This window comes from Salmo trutta, chromosome 24 (assembly GCF_901001165.1).
Source record: "Salmo trutta chromosome 24, fSalTru1.1, whole genome shotgun sequence".
NCBI classification, from domain to species: Eukaryota; Metazoa; Chordata; class Actinopteri; order Salmoniformes; family Salmonidae; genus Salmo; species Salmo trutta.
Window position 1 is genome coordinate 20,396,214 of NC_042980.1, and position 17,357 is coordinate 20,413,570.

General features: G+C 44.9%; 1 protein-coding gene across 2 annotated transcripts; it reads left to right on the plus strand.

Moving 5' to 3' along the window:
* The first annotated feature begins 1,786 nt into the window (after positions 1–1,786).
* Positions 1,787–16,457, plus strand: LOC115160890 (cyclin-Y-like protein 1). Of its 2 annotated transcripts, none has more exons than XM_029711395.1 (10): positions 1,787–2,785; positions 8,104–8,184; positions 8,553–8,596; positions 9,420–9,514; positions 9,607–9,642; positions 9,802–9,853; positions 12,116–12,235; positions 14,253–14,419; positions 15,566–15,728; positions 15,919–16,457. In XM_029711395.1, exons 1-10 carry the CDS (start codon positions 2,629–2,631, stop codon positions 16,033–16,035), a joined length of 1,032 nt encoding a protein of 343 aa, XP_029567255.1. In that variant the 5' UTR covers positions 1,787–2,628; the 3' UTR covers positions 16,036–16,457. The 2 variants fall into 2 exon arrangements, with proteins under 2 accessions (XP_029567255.1, XP_029567256.1); XM_029711396.1 differs by having other exon boundaries at positions 8,104–8,178.
* The last annotated feature ends 900 nt before the right edge of the window (positions 16,458–17,357 follow it).

A 17,357-nucleotide genomic window follows, 5' to 3' on the forward strand; every position in this document is an offset into this window, starting at 1 on the left:
TTTTGTGAAGTGCACCAGGCCCTCCTGCAGCAAAGCACCCCCACAACATGATGTTGCCACCCCCGTGCTTCACGGTTGGGATGGTGTTCTTCAGCTTGCAAGCATCCCCCTTTTTCCTCCAAACATAACGATGGTCATTATGACCAAACAGTTCTATTTTTGTTTCTGGCTTTTTTAATGGCGGTTTTGGAGCAGTGGCTTCTTCCTTGCTGAGTGGCCTTTCAGGTTATGTCGATATAGGACTCGTTTTACTGTGGATATAGATACTTTTGTACCTGTTTCCTCCAGCATCTTCACAAGGTCCTTTGCTGTTGTTCTGGGATTGATTTGCACTTTTCGCACCAAAGTACGTTCATCTCTAGGAGACAGAACACCTCTCCTTCCTGAGCGGTATGACGGCTGCGTGGTCCCATGGTGTTTATACTTGCGTACTATTATTTGTACAGATGAACGTGGTACCTTCAGGCGTTTGGAAATTGCTCCCAAGGATGAACCAGACTTGTGGAGGTCCACAATTTTTTTCTTAGGTCTTGGCTGACTTCTTTTGATTTTCCCATGATGTCAAGCAAAGAGGCACTGAGTTTGAAGGTAGGCCTTGAAATACATCCACAGGTACACCTCCAATTGACTCAAATGATGTAAATTAGCCTATCAGAAGCTTCTAAAGCCATGACATCATTTTCTGGAATTTTTCAAGCTGTTTAAAGGCACAGTCAATTTAGTGCATGTAAACTTCTGACCCACTGGAATTGTGATACAGTGAATTATAAGTGAAGTAATCTGTCTGTAAACAATTGTTGGAAAATGACTTGTGTCATGCACAAAGTAGATGTCCTAACCGACTTGCCAAAACTCTAGTTTGTAAACAAGAAATTTGTGGAGTGGTTGAAAAACGAGTTTTAATGACTCCAACCTAAGTGTATGTAAACTTCCGACATCAACTGTATATAGGTGGTGTCAGAAGAAGGCCTAAAAAAATTACCACCCAAGTCGTAGTCACCCCCCCTCCCACTTTGTTTTTACACTGCTGCTACTTGCTGTTTATTATTGATGCATAGTCACTTTACAAATTACCTTGACTAACCTGTACCCGCGCACATTGACTCGGTACCGGTTTCCAACCCTGTATATATAGCCTCGTTATTGTTTTGTAGGGCGGTGCACAATTTTCCCAGCCAAGGGTTTGAACGGGGTAGGCCGTCATTGTAAAATAAGAATTAGTTCTTAACTGACATGCCTAGTTAAATAAAGGTTACATCAAAATAAAAATTGGACACGTGCAATGAGGGGATTCGATTAATCGGGCGGTCGGGTTGGCGTATTTTCCACAGGGTGAAAGTTGATTGCATTCGTTTTAGTAATAAACTGTTCGGTGAGTGTATGTTTTATGGAAAATAGATGTATGTTTCTGGACGATGCACCATGCTGCCTTGTTGACGACATGACCACGAGACGTAGATTACGCCGTTCATGCCTCACCGCCATTGCCCGGTCACGTCACGGGCCATGGGCCGGTGTCCCGCGGCTCAGAATGATCGAATCCGCCCACTGAACGATGGGAGACGGTCATTCTTAATTATTCATATTTTGGATGAAGACGTATGCTCTGAATGTATTTATTTGTCAGAATTAATTTCAATTTACACGTTTTTGAACCAATGGCCATTGAGCAATTCCCCTCGTTTTGATTACACGCCCAATAGTAATTTAAGGAATTCAGTAAGTGGGTGGGTCAACTGTGCAATGCCATGTTGCGGTGTTCAGAACAGATGGCGGTAGTGGCAGCGAGCGGTACGTAGAACTGGCCAGTGGGGCGGAGGGGATAACGGAGGATCCTGAGTCCGAAAGTTAGGGGGGTGGGGTCGAAGATGAACTTCGAGAAGACTTGACCAGATTGACTTCAATAAATGATTTAAACCGCTCCGGCTTTGATTTCTTTATCAAGACGGCAGCTACGTGAACACCAAGCCTCGGGATAGAGTTGGAGTCTGATCCTGGGATTGGGAATCAAATAAGGGACTGGCGTGAGAGATCTAATTTACTTCGGACAATTGGGAATCGACGGTTGGAAACTAGTTGCATATGCATAACATAGTTATATTGTTTTAAAGGGACTTAATCGCTCATACAGACAGTGTTCCGTTGCTGCTACAGCTAGCTTGCTGGCTAGCGGACTGTGCTTGTAAAGGAATGCCCAATGGATGAATGGGCACCCACTTGTATTGCTCGGGTTTAAACAGCTTCTTGATGACCTCGGTGTTACAAATGATTTATGTCGTTAAGTAGCGAGCAACCTTGTTTTTGCTCAATGTAACTAATATAGTATACACGAAGAAACATCGATTTTTATTTTTATTGCACAGCCAGCAATCTTGATTAATGCATGGTGCGGAAGGAGAACAGGCAAGCAAGCACACCCTCATGGACAGAAGTGCAATTTATTGATTTCTTGTCAGCAATTTTGTTTATAATTTAATATTTTCTCTGTTTTTAATGTTTTTTTTGTAGCTGTATGATAAGCGTATGTATTTGTTGATAGCTGAAACTAGCTAGCTGGCATACTTGATTTGAAGGAATTTTGCACTACTCTTGATTCTAAAATAGTATTGAAGTTATTCCTCGTGTGGAATGGGGAATAAGATAGCATGCTGCGTGTCCCCGGAGAGAAGCCCAGCGTTACCAAGGCAACTGGCGGACCGCCAGGAAGACTACCAAATAAGCACGAACGTGAGAGAGAACACCGGCCCGTACCTGCAGCACATTAGCGACAGAGAGGAGCCTGATGGTAGGTGTCACGCTCGCACAGTTGGGATTAGCTGCTGTAGTTGCTGCAGTAGATATACTAAAGGTACAATATTCTGATTAGTTTTACACCCATTTAGTCTTGTGAGCACACCAGTTCTCATACACCTCCCTCAGGTCTGTAGCCAGTTGAATTACATGCACATAAAGTTGGCTGTGATGAGGCTGCCTGGGAAGGAGGAGTGTTTGAGCCAGGCAAATAACAGCACGGATGGGCTATTGCAGCAGACGACCACACCGGGTTTCACTTCTGTCAGAGGAAAAACAAGAAGTGGTTCCAGTGGGCACATGCTCACCAAAACTGGACAATTGAAGAGTGGAAAAACATTCCCTGGTCTTACGAATCCCAGTTCTTGTTGCATTATGCCGATGGCAGTCAGGATTTGGCGTAAGCAGCATTATAGGAGTGGAACCCGGTGTTGTCATCTGCTGCAACATGGCCCTATCCTGCCTGGTCTCGGTCCCGTGTGGCTCAGTTGGTAGAGCATGGTGTTTGCAACGCCAGGGTTGTGGGTTCGATTCCCACGGGGGACCAGTACGGGAAGAAAAAAAAAGTATGAAATGTATGCATTCACTACTGTAAGTCGCTCTGGATAAGAGCGTCTGCTAAATGACTAAAATGTAAATGTAAAAATGTCTCAACAGTATAGGCTGTTGATGTAATTGTGTGGGGAATGTTTTCCTGGCACACATTAGGTCCCTTGATACCAATTGAGCAACATGTCCATGCCCCAAAGAATTCAGGCTGTTCTGGAGGCAAAGTCTAACCCGGTACTAAATGGGTGTACCTAAAACGCTAGTGAGTGTATGCCATTTACCAGATGCTTTTATCCAAAGTGACTTAGTCATGCATTTATACATTTTACATATGGTTGGTCCCGGGAATCAAACCCACTACCCTGGCGTTACAAGCGCTATGCTCTACCAACTGCACTACAAAGGACCATATTTAGTGTACTACCAGAGCCCTATGGGCCCTTGTCAAAAGTACTGCACTATGGCATAGGGTGCCATTTGCGTGGTGAGGCTGGCTGGTTGGTGTAATATGGCACAGACCCCCAAGAATCTATTCCCCAAATCTGCCAGATATCCCAGGCATCCTGATGACGTTATACCACAGGACAGCTGCCTCACTCAGTCACACACACACATCATATACAAGGGGAAAAGCTGTTTTAAACCAATACTATGTACACTATGCTCTGATAAGCAGTGTTACGTAGCTACAGTATAACTATTTTAATCCTCAGTGAGGATAAGACCCCTTGTCTATGGATGACACCCATGTGATTTCATTGCATTCCTTCCAGCTTGGGATATCCTCCTCATGAAAGAATTGCAGCAATGTTACAAGGATGTTTTGTTTTAGCAGTCCTTGCCATAAACGGATGATTGAATCCTTGATATAGCCACTAATCTCTGCAACGCCTTACCCACCCTACTGTAACAGACAGAGGCATTCCCTTGAGAGAGCACTTTCCCCAGCCCCCAGGTTTATTTTTGACTTCAGCGAGAGAGAGAGAGAGAGAGGGAGGGTCTGCCTGTCTACTAGCACTAAGCCTAGTGTGTTGGACCCAGCTGTTGTAAGGCTGACCCAGGGTCAGGGTTAGATGGTCCTTCCCTTTGTGTCCTTATGTAGTAATGCGGAGATTTTTTTTTATTTTGTTTACCGAAATGTTGGTTATTTTTCATTTTTAAACAACAAATTGACTGACTTTGGTTAAATTATTTGAATTCCATGTTGTTTTCTGTTGTTGTTGGGTGAGCTCAATGTGTGCTGCAGTTTCTCTAGAGATAAATCAGATCAAGCTCAAATGGTGTGATGTAGAAGGGAGTTGTAGTTTCTACATAGTTTACCGCAGACAACTTGATAATTAACTACAATGACCGTAGTCCATTGACTGCTAAACTTGTCCAGTCTGTTTCTGTTACACCTGCTACATAGGAGACAGAAGAATCCACCATCAAGAGAGCAGTTTTTTTCATGAGGCATCTTTACCTGAAAATACATTATCTAAGTGATTAGTAATTGGTATTCAACAGTTACAAAAGTATTCTTTATTTACTTTGAACTACTAAAATAGTGGTTTTGTTAGACAGCATAGGAAACAGCTCTATAGAGATGATTTGGAATGAAATACAAGTCATCAAATAAAACATGTTAAATACACAACCTGAAATATATTTTATTGAATACTGTGAATAACTGATTGTTAATAAGTGTCATGGGTATGGCAGTCACTACCGCCATGGGACTTATATTCATTGTTTTATTGTGTTTTTACAGCATTCAACCCACATAATGCATTTCATGTTTAAAAACAATTATCCAAACCGAAAATCTTTATTTTTTTTAATAACCGAACCGACCTCTAAAGCACTAATTGCTCAGCACTATTATGAAGACAGTCCTCCAGCTTTATCACAGGTCTAGGACCAGCTGTAGGTGGATGATAAAGAGTAGTAGACTGAACTGAGGGTAGACCACCTGATAAGGGCCACTCATGCCAAAGTGTTGTCTTGTGAGAGCCAGGAAATGAGAAGTTTTAGAGAGTAATCACCATGTGCAGAGACTTCAGACAGCCACTATTCGGCCTAGCGCCAGTGACACATTTTAGCACAATAGACTACATCACCATCACAGCCTGCTCACCCTGGTTCGGGCAGCCCACACATCCTGCTGTCCGAACTGTGAAGGCCAGTAGGCCATTGATCTCACAGCAAGGACTTTCCTCTAATCAATAGAGCGGTTATCAGTGCTGTCTGCTCTGCCTGCCTGCCTACTACTGCTGTCCCTTCAGCCTAGAGCCTAGGGCTCAAAGCACATTTCTGCACAAGCAGACAATAAAGAAGGCTATTATCGTTCTTACTCGATCACTTAAGTTAATCATATTTGGATGATTACCAGTAATGGCGGAAAAAAATCGATTGTTGCATATCGCAATATTATTTTTGCGCTAGTTGGCTGTACATGCAACATTTTAACTCAAAACACGTCATCCACCTGAATCGTGTAGATGTTTCTGTCCGTTGTTCTGCGCATCTCCATCACGGCAAAATAACATTTGATGTGGTTTCTTTTACATTTGTTGTAATTATTGGAGCGGCTCGCAGCGCGAGCAAAGTGGATACTAGATATATATGTATGTAGCATGTAAGAACAAACAGGCCAGGCAGACTAGGCTTCGCTGTCACGCAGCCTCTGAGTGCCAGTGACATAGAGGAAAAACGGAGCAGTGAGTGACGGTCGTGCTTTCGCATTTACATCACTGAATCACAACACTAAAATTCAAACATGGCATGGGGACCCCATTGATTTGAAGTCACTCGGATAGCATAAGGACACAGTATGAGCCATGGCAAAATGGGACTAATACGAGTGAAGGGGGCTGAATGAAGTAATCTCTGTATCCAGTTTGTATGACCACTGGTTATGACCCAGAAGACCTATGACTGCAGCTGAGTAGTAGGTCCAGGGGCATGGCAGATTCTTATATAGGCCTACTACTGCAGTAGTGGGTATGTATAGGCTAGTGGGTAACATGCTAACCATGGCTTGCCCTCCTTACTGTTGAGAGATACTGTATGCCTGCCTGGCTCCAACTTCACTCCACATCCCATTCCTGGCATCACACGGCAGTGGCATACCTCTTAAACTGGAGCAGTGGAGCCCGGGACAGAAATACCATAACGGGCACAGACAGTGCTCAGCGGGCATGGGATACCCCGGCAGGAAGACTCCAGTCCATGTAGAGGTCAGGGCGTGAATGGTAGATGCTGGTGGAGGGAGGAGCTGTGTGGCTGGGTATGGGAGCTGAGGCTCCATCTTATCTAGGATGCAGTAATCACATGATGGTGTCTGACCTACTCTAATCTGAGTTGTATTTTATTTAACCTTTTAACTAGGTAAGTCAGGTAAGAACAAATTCTTATTCACAATGACGGCCTACCCCGGCCAAACCCTAACCCGGATGACGCTGGGCCAATAGGGCGGCGCACAATGGGATTCCTGATCACTGCTGGTTGTGATACAGCCTGGAATCGAACCACGGTCTGTAGTGATGCCTCTAGCACTGAGATGCAGTCCCTTAGACCGCTGCGCCACTCGGGAGCCCAGGGGCTCACAATCCCAGAAAGCATGCCATTTATCTGATCGGTAGTGGCAGAAGTGTGTATGTCGCACCGTGTTGCAACCAAGTCTACCTCGGCAGTTCTCAACCTTTTCTGTTCCGGGGACCACCAAATCACAAATATTTTAGTGGTCAAATTAAGAGTCAATTTGATCAGTGACTGTAACAGATTTAAAGACCTGTTGTAATATCAAATTGCTTATTACCAAAAAATGACCACCAGTACCTCACGGATCGACAACGGTTGGATCACAGCTCCACTGGTTTTACCTGTTGGTCCAAGTTGTCCATGACACTTCTCTATGCTCTGCAAGCACACACGCTGTTCGGTAGCATGTCTGCAGATGGGCAGGCATGACTGGCACAGGCACCCCTCCTCTCTGCTCCACCTTCTGTTTCTCAGCATGCTGGCCAGTATGGGTGGAGCTTAAGGAGAGAGGACCCAGTGTTCTCCACAGAGACCCCAGACAAAGGCCTCATTGTTGCCCCCTCCCTGCCAGTCCCATACCACCATCCCCCTGCCACAGCCTGAGTGGACGGGGGGTATGCTGGCTCTGCCAAGCCAACCCGCCTGACCTGATATCCCCCTGGCCCTGCCTGCCACGTTCCACACCAGGGGCTCACAATCCCAGACAGAGAGGCAGCTGTTTATACATTACGGTTGGTTCAGGTTGTGTAATTGCTCAGTCTAACCATTGAACCTGTGTGTAATGGACCCATTATGTGGTGAGGTTTCAAATGAGGTCATCAAATCGATCTGCATCGTTTAGTATGCGATGCTGCTGCTGTCCAAGAGTGTTTGGTTACATAGCCTGGCTGTCCTATACACATTTATTTTTGTTTTAATTTATGTATTCATTCATGCATTCATCTAATTGGGTAATGGTATGCATTCAGGTCACTGCACTGTCTTTATGGAGCATCAGGTCTAATTTTCTTCTCACTGGCCTCGGGTCAACACGCTGGCCTCGGGGTCAACACGCTGGCCTCGGGGTCAACACGCTGGCCTCGGGTCAACACGCTGGCCTCGGGTGAACTAAGAGTTTACACAGGCTGTTCTCTGTATCACTAACCATGGAACAAGTCAGTCTCTTCAGTAACACTGTCTCTATCATTATCCCCCTTTTATCTACTGTTTTCTATTGCTCCATGGTGACTTTGTGTGTTCCAGAAGTGGCCCAGGAGTCCCACCCATCGAACCATGCCCGAGTCAGCACCATCTTCCTCAGCAAGTCCCAGACAGACTGTGAGTGTAAGTAATCTACTCTGCTCGCATCACATCATCACACGAGACATGATCATGATGCCGTGAGAGTCCGAACGGCACACGTCTCAAACTCTTGTCTTATGCACTTTAGCTACTTGGTACGGTGGTAACTCACCCTCTCCACCAACAATGTCTCTGCTCTAGCACGCTATGTAAAGAGATGGTACTTAGGCTACTGTAAGTGACTCATCTATGCTCTCTCATAAGCACAATGTGACTGTTCCTCATCCTTTCCCTTTCAATGTGACTGTTCCTCATCCTTTCCATTTCAATGTGACTGTTCCTCATCCTTTCCCTTTCAATGTGACTGTTTTGTCTGAGTCTGACATGGCCTATTTTCTTTTTCCTTCCAGTGCAAGACAAGAGGAAAAGCAATCACATAAACCATGTTAGTCATGTAAGTATTTAATGGTTAGGTAGATTTTTTTGTCAACCAACAATAATTAAGGTTTTGTGTGTGTGTGTGTGTGTGTGTGTGTGTGTGTGTGTGTGTGTGTGTGTGTGCGGGGGACTACTGTGTGTATTCATCACATGCTCCAGAGTTAGCTGTATGATGTCATTGTCACCTGGGGTTATCGGATGCACTGTGGCTCTGGCAGATGAGACACCAAAACATTGTGTCCCTACTCTGGAGGACAACACCAAACTAATACATATGCAAATGTAACTCTGACATCATACCTGATTGGTCAGCTTTTATAGGATCTGAGCAGAGGGATGGCTGACGTTATGGCTGCCCTCTTTAATCTTTGTTTACTCTGACCTCTATTTAATATCCCCACTGTGGAAAATAACTAATTGCCAAGACTTTTTGACCTGGTCAAATACCCTACTGTTTGTGTGTTCATGTAGCCTTATTATTGTGGTGAACAGAATATACTGTGGCTGGGGTGTCCGGTCAGCTAGAAGACAAACACAATTAAACAGGAGACCTGGTATGAATGTTTTGAGTGTGTCCACTGTCCTGCCTCAACTACATTTCTGTATTATAGTGACTGTCCTGACCCAAGATTGCATGGCCTAGTTCACCCACATTTCAAACCTAACCTTTTACCTTGGAAGTATTTTGTCAGGAGTGACTGCAAGCTATTGGTGATGTCATTATTTGGCTATAGCCACCACAGACTAGCGTTAGCATCAATTACCTCAAAGGGATTCAATGTAGCATTGTTTGACTTCCAAGACAACTTCCACTGAATGTCACACATTTCCTTTTGCAGACCTCTCCTCTCTCGAAGAAGTACAGTTCCTGTTCCACCATCTTTATAGATGACAGCACGGTCAGCCAGCCCAACTTGAAAAGCACAATAAAATGGTGGGTACCTGCTACCTTCATATGCACATACAAGACATGTACCTTTTCTAGTTGAACACAGGTCCTAATGAATTATCTTTCTCCTCTTCCAGTGTTACACTAGCGATATACTACCACATTAAAAACAGGTGAGTGGCAGTGTTTTGACCTGTTCATTTTGAGTATACATAGGTAGTAGGTATTATAGATCTGTAGGCTGTCTCTGGGCCTGGCAAAATGTCTGTGTATTGGGGTTTGGGACAGTGTGGTTCAGAGTGGTGATATCTCTCTCTTCCTCTCTGTCTCAGGGACTCTGACAGGTCACTGGACATCTTCGATGAGAAGATGCACCCCTTATCGGTGAGTGGGCTATTCCAGTTTTGCCATAATCCACTTTGGGTTTGCAGAATCTTATGTATTCCAAAGAATAGCTTCTAATATAGGTTTACATCCAAACAGAGATCTGCAGTGGATCTACTGTTGGCTGTACTGGTGTGTCTGCCATTGTCTACATCAATATCTGGCATCAGTCAGTCTCCCCACTCCCTTCTAGACCTTACACTGTAACTTTATGCCATAGCCCAGCCCAGTGCACCTCTAGCTCCAATTTCAGCATAAAACACACCACTGCAGGAGGATTGAATAAGATTTAGTTTAGCTAGTAGGAAACTCAACATAAACCCATTAGGTTTGATGTTAGTTCACCTAAAATTAGAAATTACTTAAATATTTTATTTACAGTTGATGTCGGAAGTTTACATACACTTAGCTTGGAGTCATTAACTTTTTTTTCAACCACTCCACAAATTTCTTGTTAACAAACGATAGTTTTGGCAAGTCGATTAGGACATCTACTTTGTGCATGACACAAGTAATTTTTCTAACAATTGTTTACAGTCAGATTATTTCACTTATAATTCACTGTATCACAATTCCAGTGGGTCAGAAGTTTACATGCACTAAATTGACTGTGCCTTTAAACAGCTTGGAAAATTCCAGAAAATGATGTCATGGCTTTAGAAGCTTCTGATAGGCTAATTTACATCATTTGAGTCAATTGGAGGTGTACCTGTGGATGTATTTCAAGGCCTACCTTCAAACTCAGTGCCTCTTTGCTTGACATCATGGGAAAATCAAAAGATGTCAGCCAAGACCTCAGAATATTATTTTTTTTTTACAAAATGTACAAACAGTAGTACACAAGTATAAACACCATGGGACCATGCAGCCGTCATACCGCTCAGGAAGGAGACACATTCTGTCTCCTAGAGATGAATGTACTTTGGTGCGAAAAGTACAAATCAATCCCAGAACAACAGCAAAGGACCTTGTAAAGATGCTGGAGGAAACGGTTACAAAAGTATTTATATCCAGAGTAAAACGAATCCAATATCGACATAACCTGAAAGGCCACTCTACAAGGAAGAAGCCACCGCTCCAAAACCGCCATAAAAAAGCCAGACTACGGTTTGCAACTGCACATGGGGAAAAATATCGTACTTTTTGGAGAAATGTCCTTTGGTCTGATGAAACAAAAATAGAACTGTTTGGCCATAATGACCATCATTAAGTTTGGAGGAGAAAGGGGGAGGCTTGCAAGCCGAAGAACACCATCCCAACTGTGAAGCATGGGGGTGGCAGCATCATGTTGTGGAGGTGCTTTGCTGCAGGAGGGACTGGTGCACTTCACAAAATAGATGGCATCATGAGGGAGGAAAATGATGTGGATATATTGAAGAAAATCTCAAGACATCAGTCAGGAAGTTAAAGCTTGGTCGCAAATGGATCTTCCAAATGGACAATGACCCCAAGCATACTTCCCAAGTTGTGGCAAAATGGCTTAAGGACAACAAAGTCAAGGTATTGGAGTGGCCATCACAAAGCCCTGACCTCAAACCTATAGAAAATTTGTGGGCAGAACTGAAAAAGAGTGTGTGTGTGTGTGTGTGTGTGTGTGTGTGTGTGTGTGTGTGTGTGTGTGTGTGTGTGTGTGTGTGTGTGTGTGTGTAAGCAAGCAAGGAGGCCTCAAACCTGACCAGCTCTGTCAGAAGGAATGGGCCAAAATTCCCCCAACTTATTGTGGGAAGCTTGTGGAAGGCTACCTGAAACGTTTGACCCAAGTTTAACAATTTATAGGCAATGCTACCAAATATTCATTGAGTGTATGTACATTTCTGACCCACTGGGAATGTGATGAAAGAAATAAAGCTGAAATCATTCTCTACTATTATTCTGACATTTCACATTAGGTCCTAACTGACCTAAGACAGGGAATTTTTACTAGGATTAAATGTCAGGAATTGTGAAATACTGAGTTTAAATGTATTTGGCTAAGGTGTATGTAAACTTCCGACTTCAGCTGTGTTTTGTTGAGAGTAGTCTACACGCCACATAAGACTGAATGTGTTGAATCTGGGCTGATGTATCATGTGAGGTTGGTGGCACCTTATTTGGGGAGGACGATCTCGTGGTAATGAGTGGAATGGTATCAAATGCATTAAACACATGGTTTAATGCCATTCCATTCGCTCCTTTTCTAGCCATTATTATGAGCCGTCCTCCCCTCAGCAGCCCCCACTGGTGTATATTGTATCTGTGTCTAACACGGTCTTCTCCCTGAAGAGAGAGCAGGTTCCTGGTGACTACTCTCGTACGGACCCCGAACACAAACTCATCTACCGCTTTGTCAGAACTCTGTTCAGCGCTGCACAGCTCACTGCAGAGTGTGCCATCGTCACCTTGGTGAGTCCAGTCAGCAGCAACACAATCAAAACCCATTATACACCCACGTATCAGCTCGTATACATGATTAATCAACACGTATATGAAAGGATACAATAGATCAGTGAAGTCTGCTGAGGGGAGGAGGGCTCATAATAGTGGCTGGAACGGCGCGTGTGTTTGATGTATTTGATACCATTCCGCTCCAGCCATTAACACAAGGCCTTCCCCGAATAAGGTTCCACCAATCTCCTGTGCTGTAGATATGGTCCGCTAGGTATTGTTGTCCAAGAAAGCGAAGGTAACCTTCCTAAATGATTACCACTCCGTAGCACTCACGTCGGTACTCATGAAGTGCTTTGAAAGGCTGGTCATGGCTCACATCAACAGCATCCTCCCGGACACCCTAGACCCACTCCAATTCGCATACCGCCCCAACAGATCCACAGATGACGCCATCTCAGTCGCACTCCACACTGCCCTTTCCCACCTGGACAAAAGGAACACCTATGTGAGAATGCTGTTTGTTGACTACAGCTCAGCGTTCAACACCATAGTGCCCTCTAAGCTCATCACTAAGCTCAGGACCCTGGGACTGAACACCTCCCTCTGCAACTGGATCCTGGACTTTCTGATGGGTTGCCCCCAGGTAGTAAGGGTAGGCAACAACACGTCTGCCACTCTGATCTTCAACACTGGGGCCCCTCAGGGGTGTGTACTTAGTCCACTCCTGTACTCCCTGTTCACCCACGACTGCATGGCCAAACACGACTCCAACATCGTTATTAACTTTGCTGACGACACAACAGTGGTAGGTCTGATCATTGACAACGATGAGACAGCCTATTGGGAGGAGGTCAGAGAACTGGCAGTGTGGTGCCAGGACAACAACCTCTCCCTCAATGTGAGCAAGACAAAGGAGCTGATCGTGGAATACAGGAAAAGGCGGCCCGAACAGGCCCACATTAACATCGACGGGGCTGTAGTGGAGCGGGTCGAGAGTTTCAAGTTCCTTGGTGTCAACATCACCAACAGACTATCGTGGTCCAAACACACCAAGACAGTCGTGAAGAGGGCACGACAACACCTTTTCCCTCTCAGGAGACTGAAAAGATTTGGCATGGGTCCCCAGATCCTCCAAAGGTTCTACAGCTGCACCATCGATAGCATCCTGACCGGTTGCATCACCGCCTGGTATGGCAATTGCTCAGCATCTGACCATAAGACGCTAGAGGGTAGTGCGTACGGCGCAGTACATCAATGTGGCCAAGCTTCCTGCCATCAGGACCTAATATAATAGGCGGTGTCAGAGGAAAGCCCATAAAATTGTCAGACTGGTCACCCAAGTCATAGAATGTTTCCTCTGCTACCGCACAGCAAGCGGTACCGGAGCGCCAAGTCTAGGACCAAAAGGCTCCTCAACAGCTTCTACCCCCAAGCCATAAGACTGCTGACCAACTAATCAAGTGGCCACCGGACTATTACATTGTCCCCCCCCCCTCCCCCCATCTGTTTTTACACTGCTGCTACTCGCTGTTTATTATCTATGCATAGTCACTTCACCCCTACCTGCATGTACAAATGACCTCTAACCTGTACCCCCGCACTCTGACTTGTTATTGTTACTTTTTATTATTTTTTACTGAAATTTTTTAAAATATTTTATTAACTCTTGAACTGCACTGTTGGTTAAGGACTTGTAAGCATTTCATGGTAAGGTCTACACTTGTTGTATTCGGTGCATGTGACAAAGTTTGATTTGATTTTGTATTAACTGCATCTGCACTAATGTACCACCAGAGGGCGGCAAAGTATTAAACATTGATAAAGCACAGCAAGTCAAGTGAACAGAGCCTCATCTCAATGAGCAGAGTAGACCTGCATTTGATTATTACAGTGTGATTGGTTCTAATAAATCATCAATAACATGCTATTACCCACTGATTGCGCTGACGGATTTTCTTTGTTGTGACAATCCCATTTCTGAAGTGAAATAGCCACCGCAGGTTTATCAGCACAGGTTTATCTACCTCACCAGGTGTATCTGGAGCGTCTGCTGACTTACGCTGAGATGGACATCTGTCCGTGTAACTGGAAGCGTATCGTACTGGGAGCCATCCTGCTGGCCTCCAAGGTGTGGGATGACCAGGCCGTCTGGAACGTAGACTACTGCCAGATCCTCAAAGACATCACCGTGGAGGACATGTACGTCTGCCACAGTTGTCACTTATATAGAGTCATTACACACAATATAGCCTTTTTTCACTATTGTGCCAACCTGAACCGTGCTGTGCTGGTTCTGATATCATCTTTTCACATTGAAGGAGGAGGCTCATTGGCAGTCATTCTTTTGAGTCATGTCCAGGTGGAGGACAGACGTAGACCGCCTTCCTGGTCTGATGATCAGTCATTTGGCAGTGGTCTGTAGACTGGTATAGTTGTCTTGTCTCTAGCTCTGATCAGGGCTGTGTGATGTGGGCCCCTGTGTTAGGATCAAACTGAGAGGAGACTACAGAGGGAGAGAGGCACGGAGGCTGAGTGAGGTTGTGTACAGAAGGCAATCTCAAAGCAATCAGTAGGCTGCTCCTCACTACACTACTGTTCATCATTCTAGTAGGTTTTAAAGTGTATGTCTCATTTGTTTAAGAGTACACGTGTGTACATGTTTTTCTGTGTGTGCTCTCTTCTCGCGGTCTAGTTTCATCTCCATTGAAGTGCTCTTTGTGAGCTGGGCCGAGGACTGGCGGGGGTAGGAAAGGGGAGGGAGGGTCTGGAGTGGCTCTCACCACTACTACATAATGGCCCCAGCCCTCGCCTGCTCCATTAGTTTCCCTGGGAGACCAGCCTTCCAAAATATACACACAGACACACACACACACACACCAACCTTCAACCACCCTTGCCCTCTCATGTCTCCTTTCCCACAAATCCTGGATGCTGTCTCCATGGTGACCGGCTTGCTGCTCTTATTCATTGTCGTGAAGATGAGGATGATGAGGGGTATCCGTACAGGGAGAGACATGATATACCTGAAGCAAGCCGCTCTGTCAGAAAGCCAGTATGGTCTTCACTGCAGGACAGTTAGAATGAATAGCCCTCATGTACCGTTCTCCTTGCTGCTCCAGGGAAAGACAAGTGGAGTTTGCTATTGGTTAGATTGATGCCCTGAGGGCTTGCCTGTGGATGAAGCTACCCCTATCACTGATCTAAAGTCCATTTGGCATTTCTCCCCCACTGATTGTCAGGGTTAGGATTTCATTTGGGGAGGTTGATCCTATAGCTGTGCCTAAGAGCAACTTTTAATAGGAATGTGTATATTAACCATGTTTCCCTCGCTCTCTCCCCTTTCAGGAACGAGATGGAACGCCAATTCCTGGAGCTGCTGCAGTTCAACATCAACGTCCCGGCTAGTGTTTATGCCAAGTACTACTTCGACCTGCGCTCTCTGGCTGACGACAACAACCTCCGCTTCCCCATGGAGACACTCGGCAACGAGAGGGCACAGAAACTGGAGGTACGGCAATGCGGGGTGGTGGGTGGGAGAGGGCTATGATGGAGCTTACAGGTATCAGTAGAGGTTTGAGAATGCGTCACAGAACAGATGGTAGCAGAGAGGGAGACATAAGAATTGTAGAAAGGGAATTTAACCAGTCCATTAGGTTTGAAGCCACAGTGACTAGTCACTCATCCCTGTGTGTGTTCAGGCCATCTCCAGACTGTGTGAGGACAAGTATAAGGACCGGAGCCGAGCAGCCATGAGGAGGTCCTTTAGCGCTGACAACCTGGTGGGCATCCGCTGCTCCAATGCTGTACTCTCATAGGCCAGCCATACTACAGCGCTGTTCTCTCATTGGACAAATGTCACTCGAATGCTGTTCTCTTATTGGACAGCCATACTCCAATGTTGTGCTCACTGGACAGCGACACCAATATCTGACCTCTACAGCCTAACCAACAAACACTCCAGGATACCTGACCATGACTCGCCACAAACCCCATACCAACCCCTCTCAGGGATTTGTCGTTGGCAGCCCCTCATGCCCACTCCCCTGACTGGCCGGTCCCAGACCCTGTGCAAAATAACTTATTCACTACAGAGAGAAAATATTATTTTCCTGTTTATTAAAAAAAAAAAAAAAAATTGCTTACTATGTAGGCTGCTAGCTGTGACATTTTTCTGTTTTTAAATGGAAAAATAATTTGCAGATGGAGTATTTTAAATAAACACTAATCATGAAACATCCGTGTGGCTTTCATTGGAGTGGAGGTGAGACTATGCAAGAGTGGCACAGCGCATTGTAAAAATGTACATTTTACTTTACACATCAAATGACACGTACTCAGAAACAGATTGGTCCACAGTTTAATTCTCTATCAGTCAGAGACAAAAGAAACGAGTGAAAGAATGCATTTTCATAAATATCTATAAAAAAATCTGACATTTCAGTCTTGAAGAATTAAGTACACACAATGATGCAGTCCAGACTCATCTATGGAAGGATGCCAAAGCGGATTTACAAATGATGGGGTAGAACACACACAGAGGAAACAGGCTAATAAATTAAACAGACAGACACTGGACCATTTACACATTAGTCTGGTTAGAAAAACAATGAGGCACACGACAACTTGGACAAGCACAGCAGAGTAGAACGGCAGAAAACGGCAACTTGACAAGGTTTTGGTTCACCCAGAGTTGGTTCAACCATACTCTGGCTCTCCACCACAGTTCCTATAGATGATAGTATATCAACTGTGAGAAGACAGTTTTTGATGTCTGCAGGATACCATTGAACAAATGTTTTGCCCTTTTTTGTAAACCTCTGACTTGTAAAACTCACAAGATAAGTACTGACACGGTCATTGAAAATGTATACAGAGCCCTACGAGATACATAAGTTCACCATTGGGTTGGTGTGAACAGTTCCTGTGTGTACCACTAGGGGTAGTAACACAATGGCAAAGGACTCACTGAGCAAAAGCCAGGTGCACTTTGAGACGACTCTCTTCTGGCCTGGGAGACTGATCTGACAGACAGTCTCTCCAAACCACTTTACAACATGTTCCGTATCAAGGTTATTCCAAAGCACTACATTTACTGCAATGGCTATTATGGGGCTTGTGGTTTTTAGAGGCTACCTTT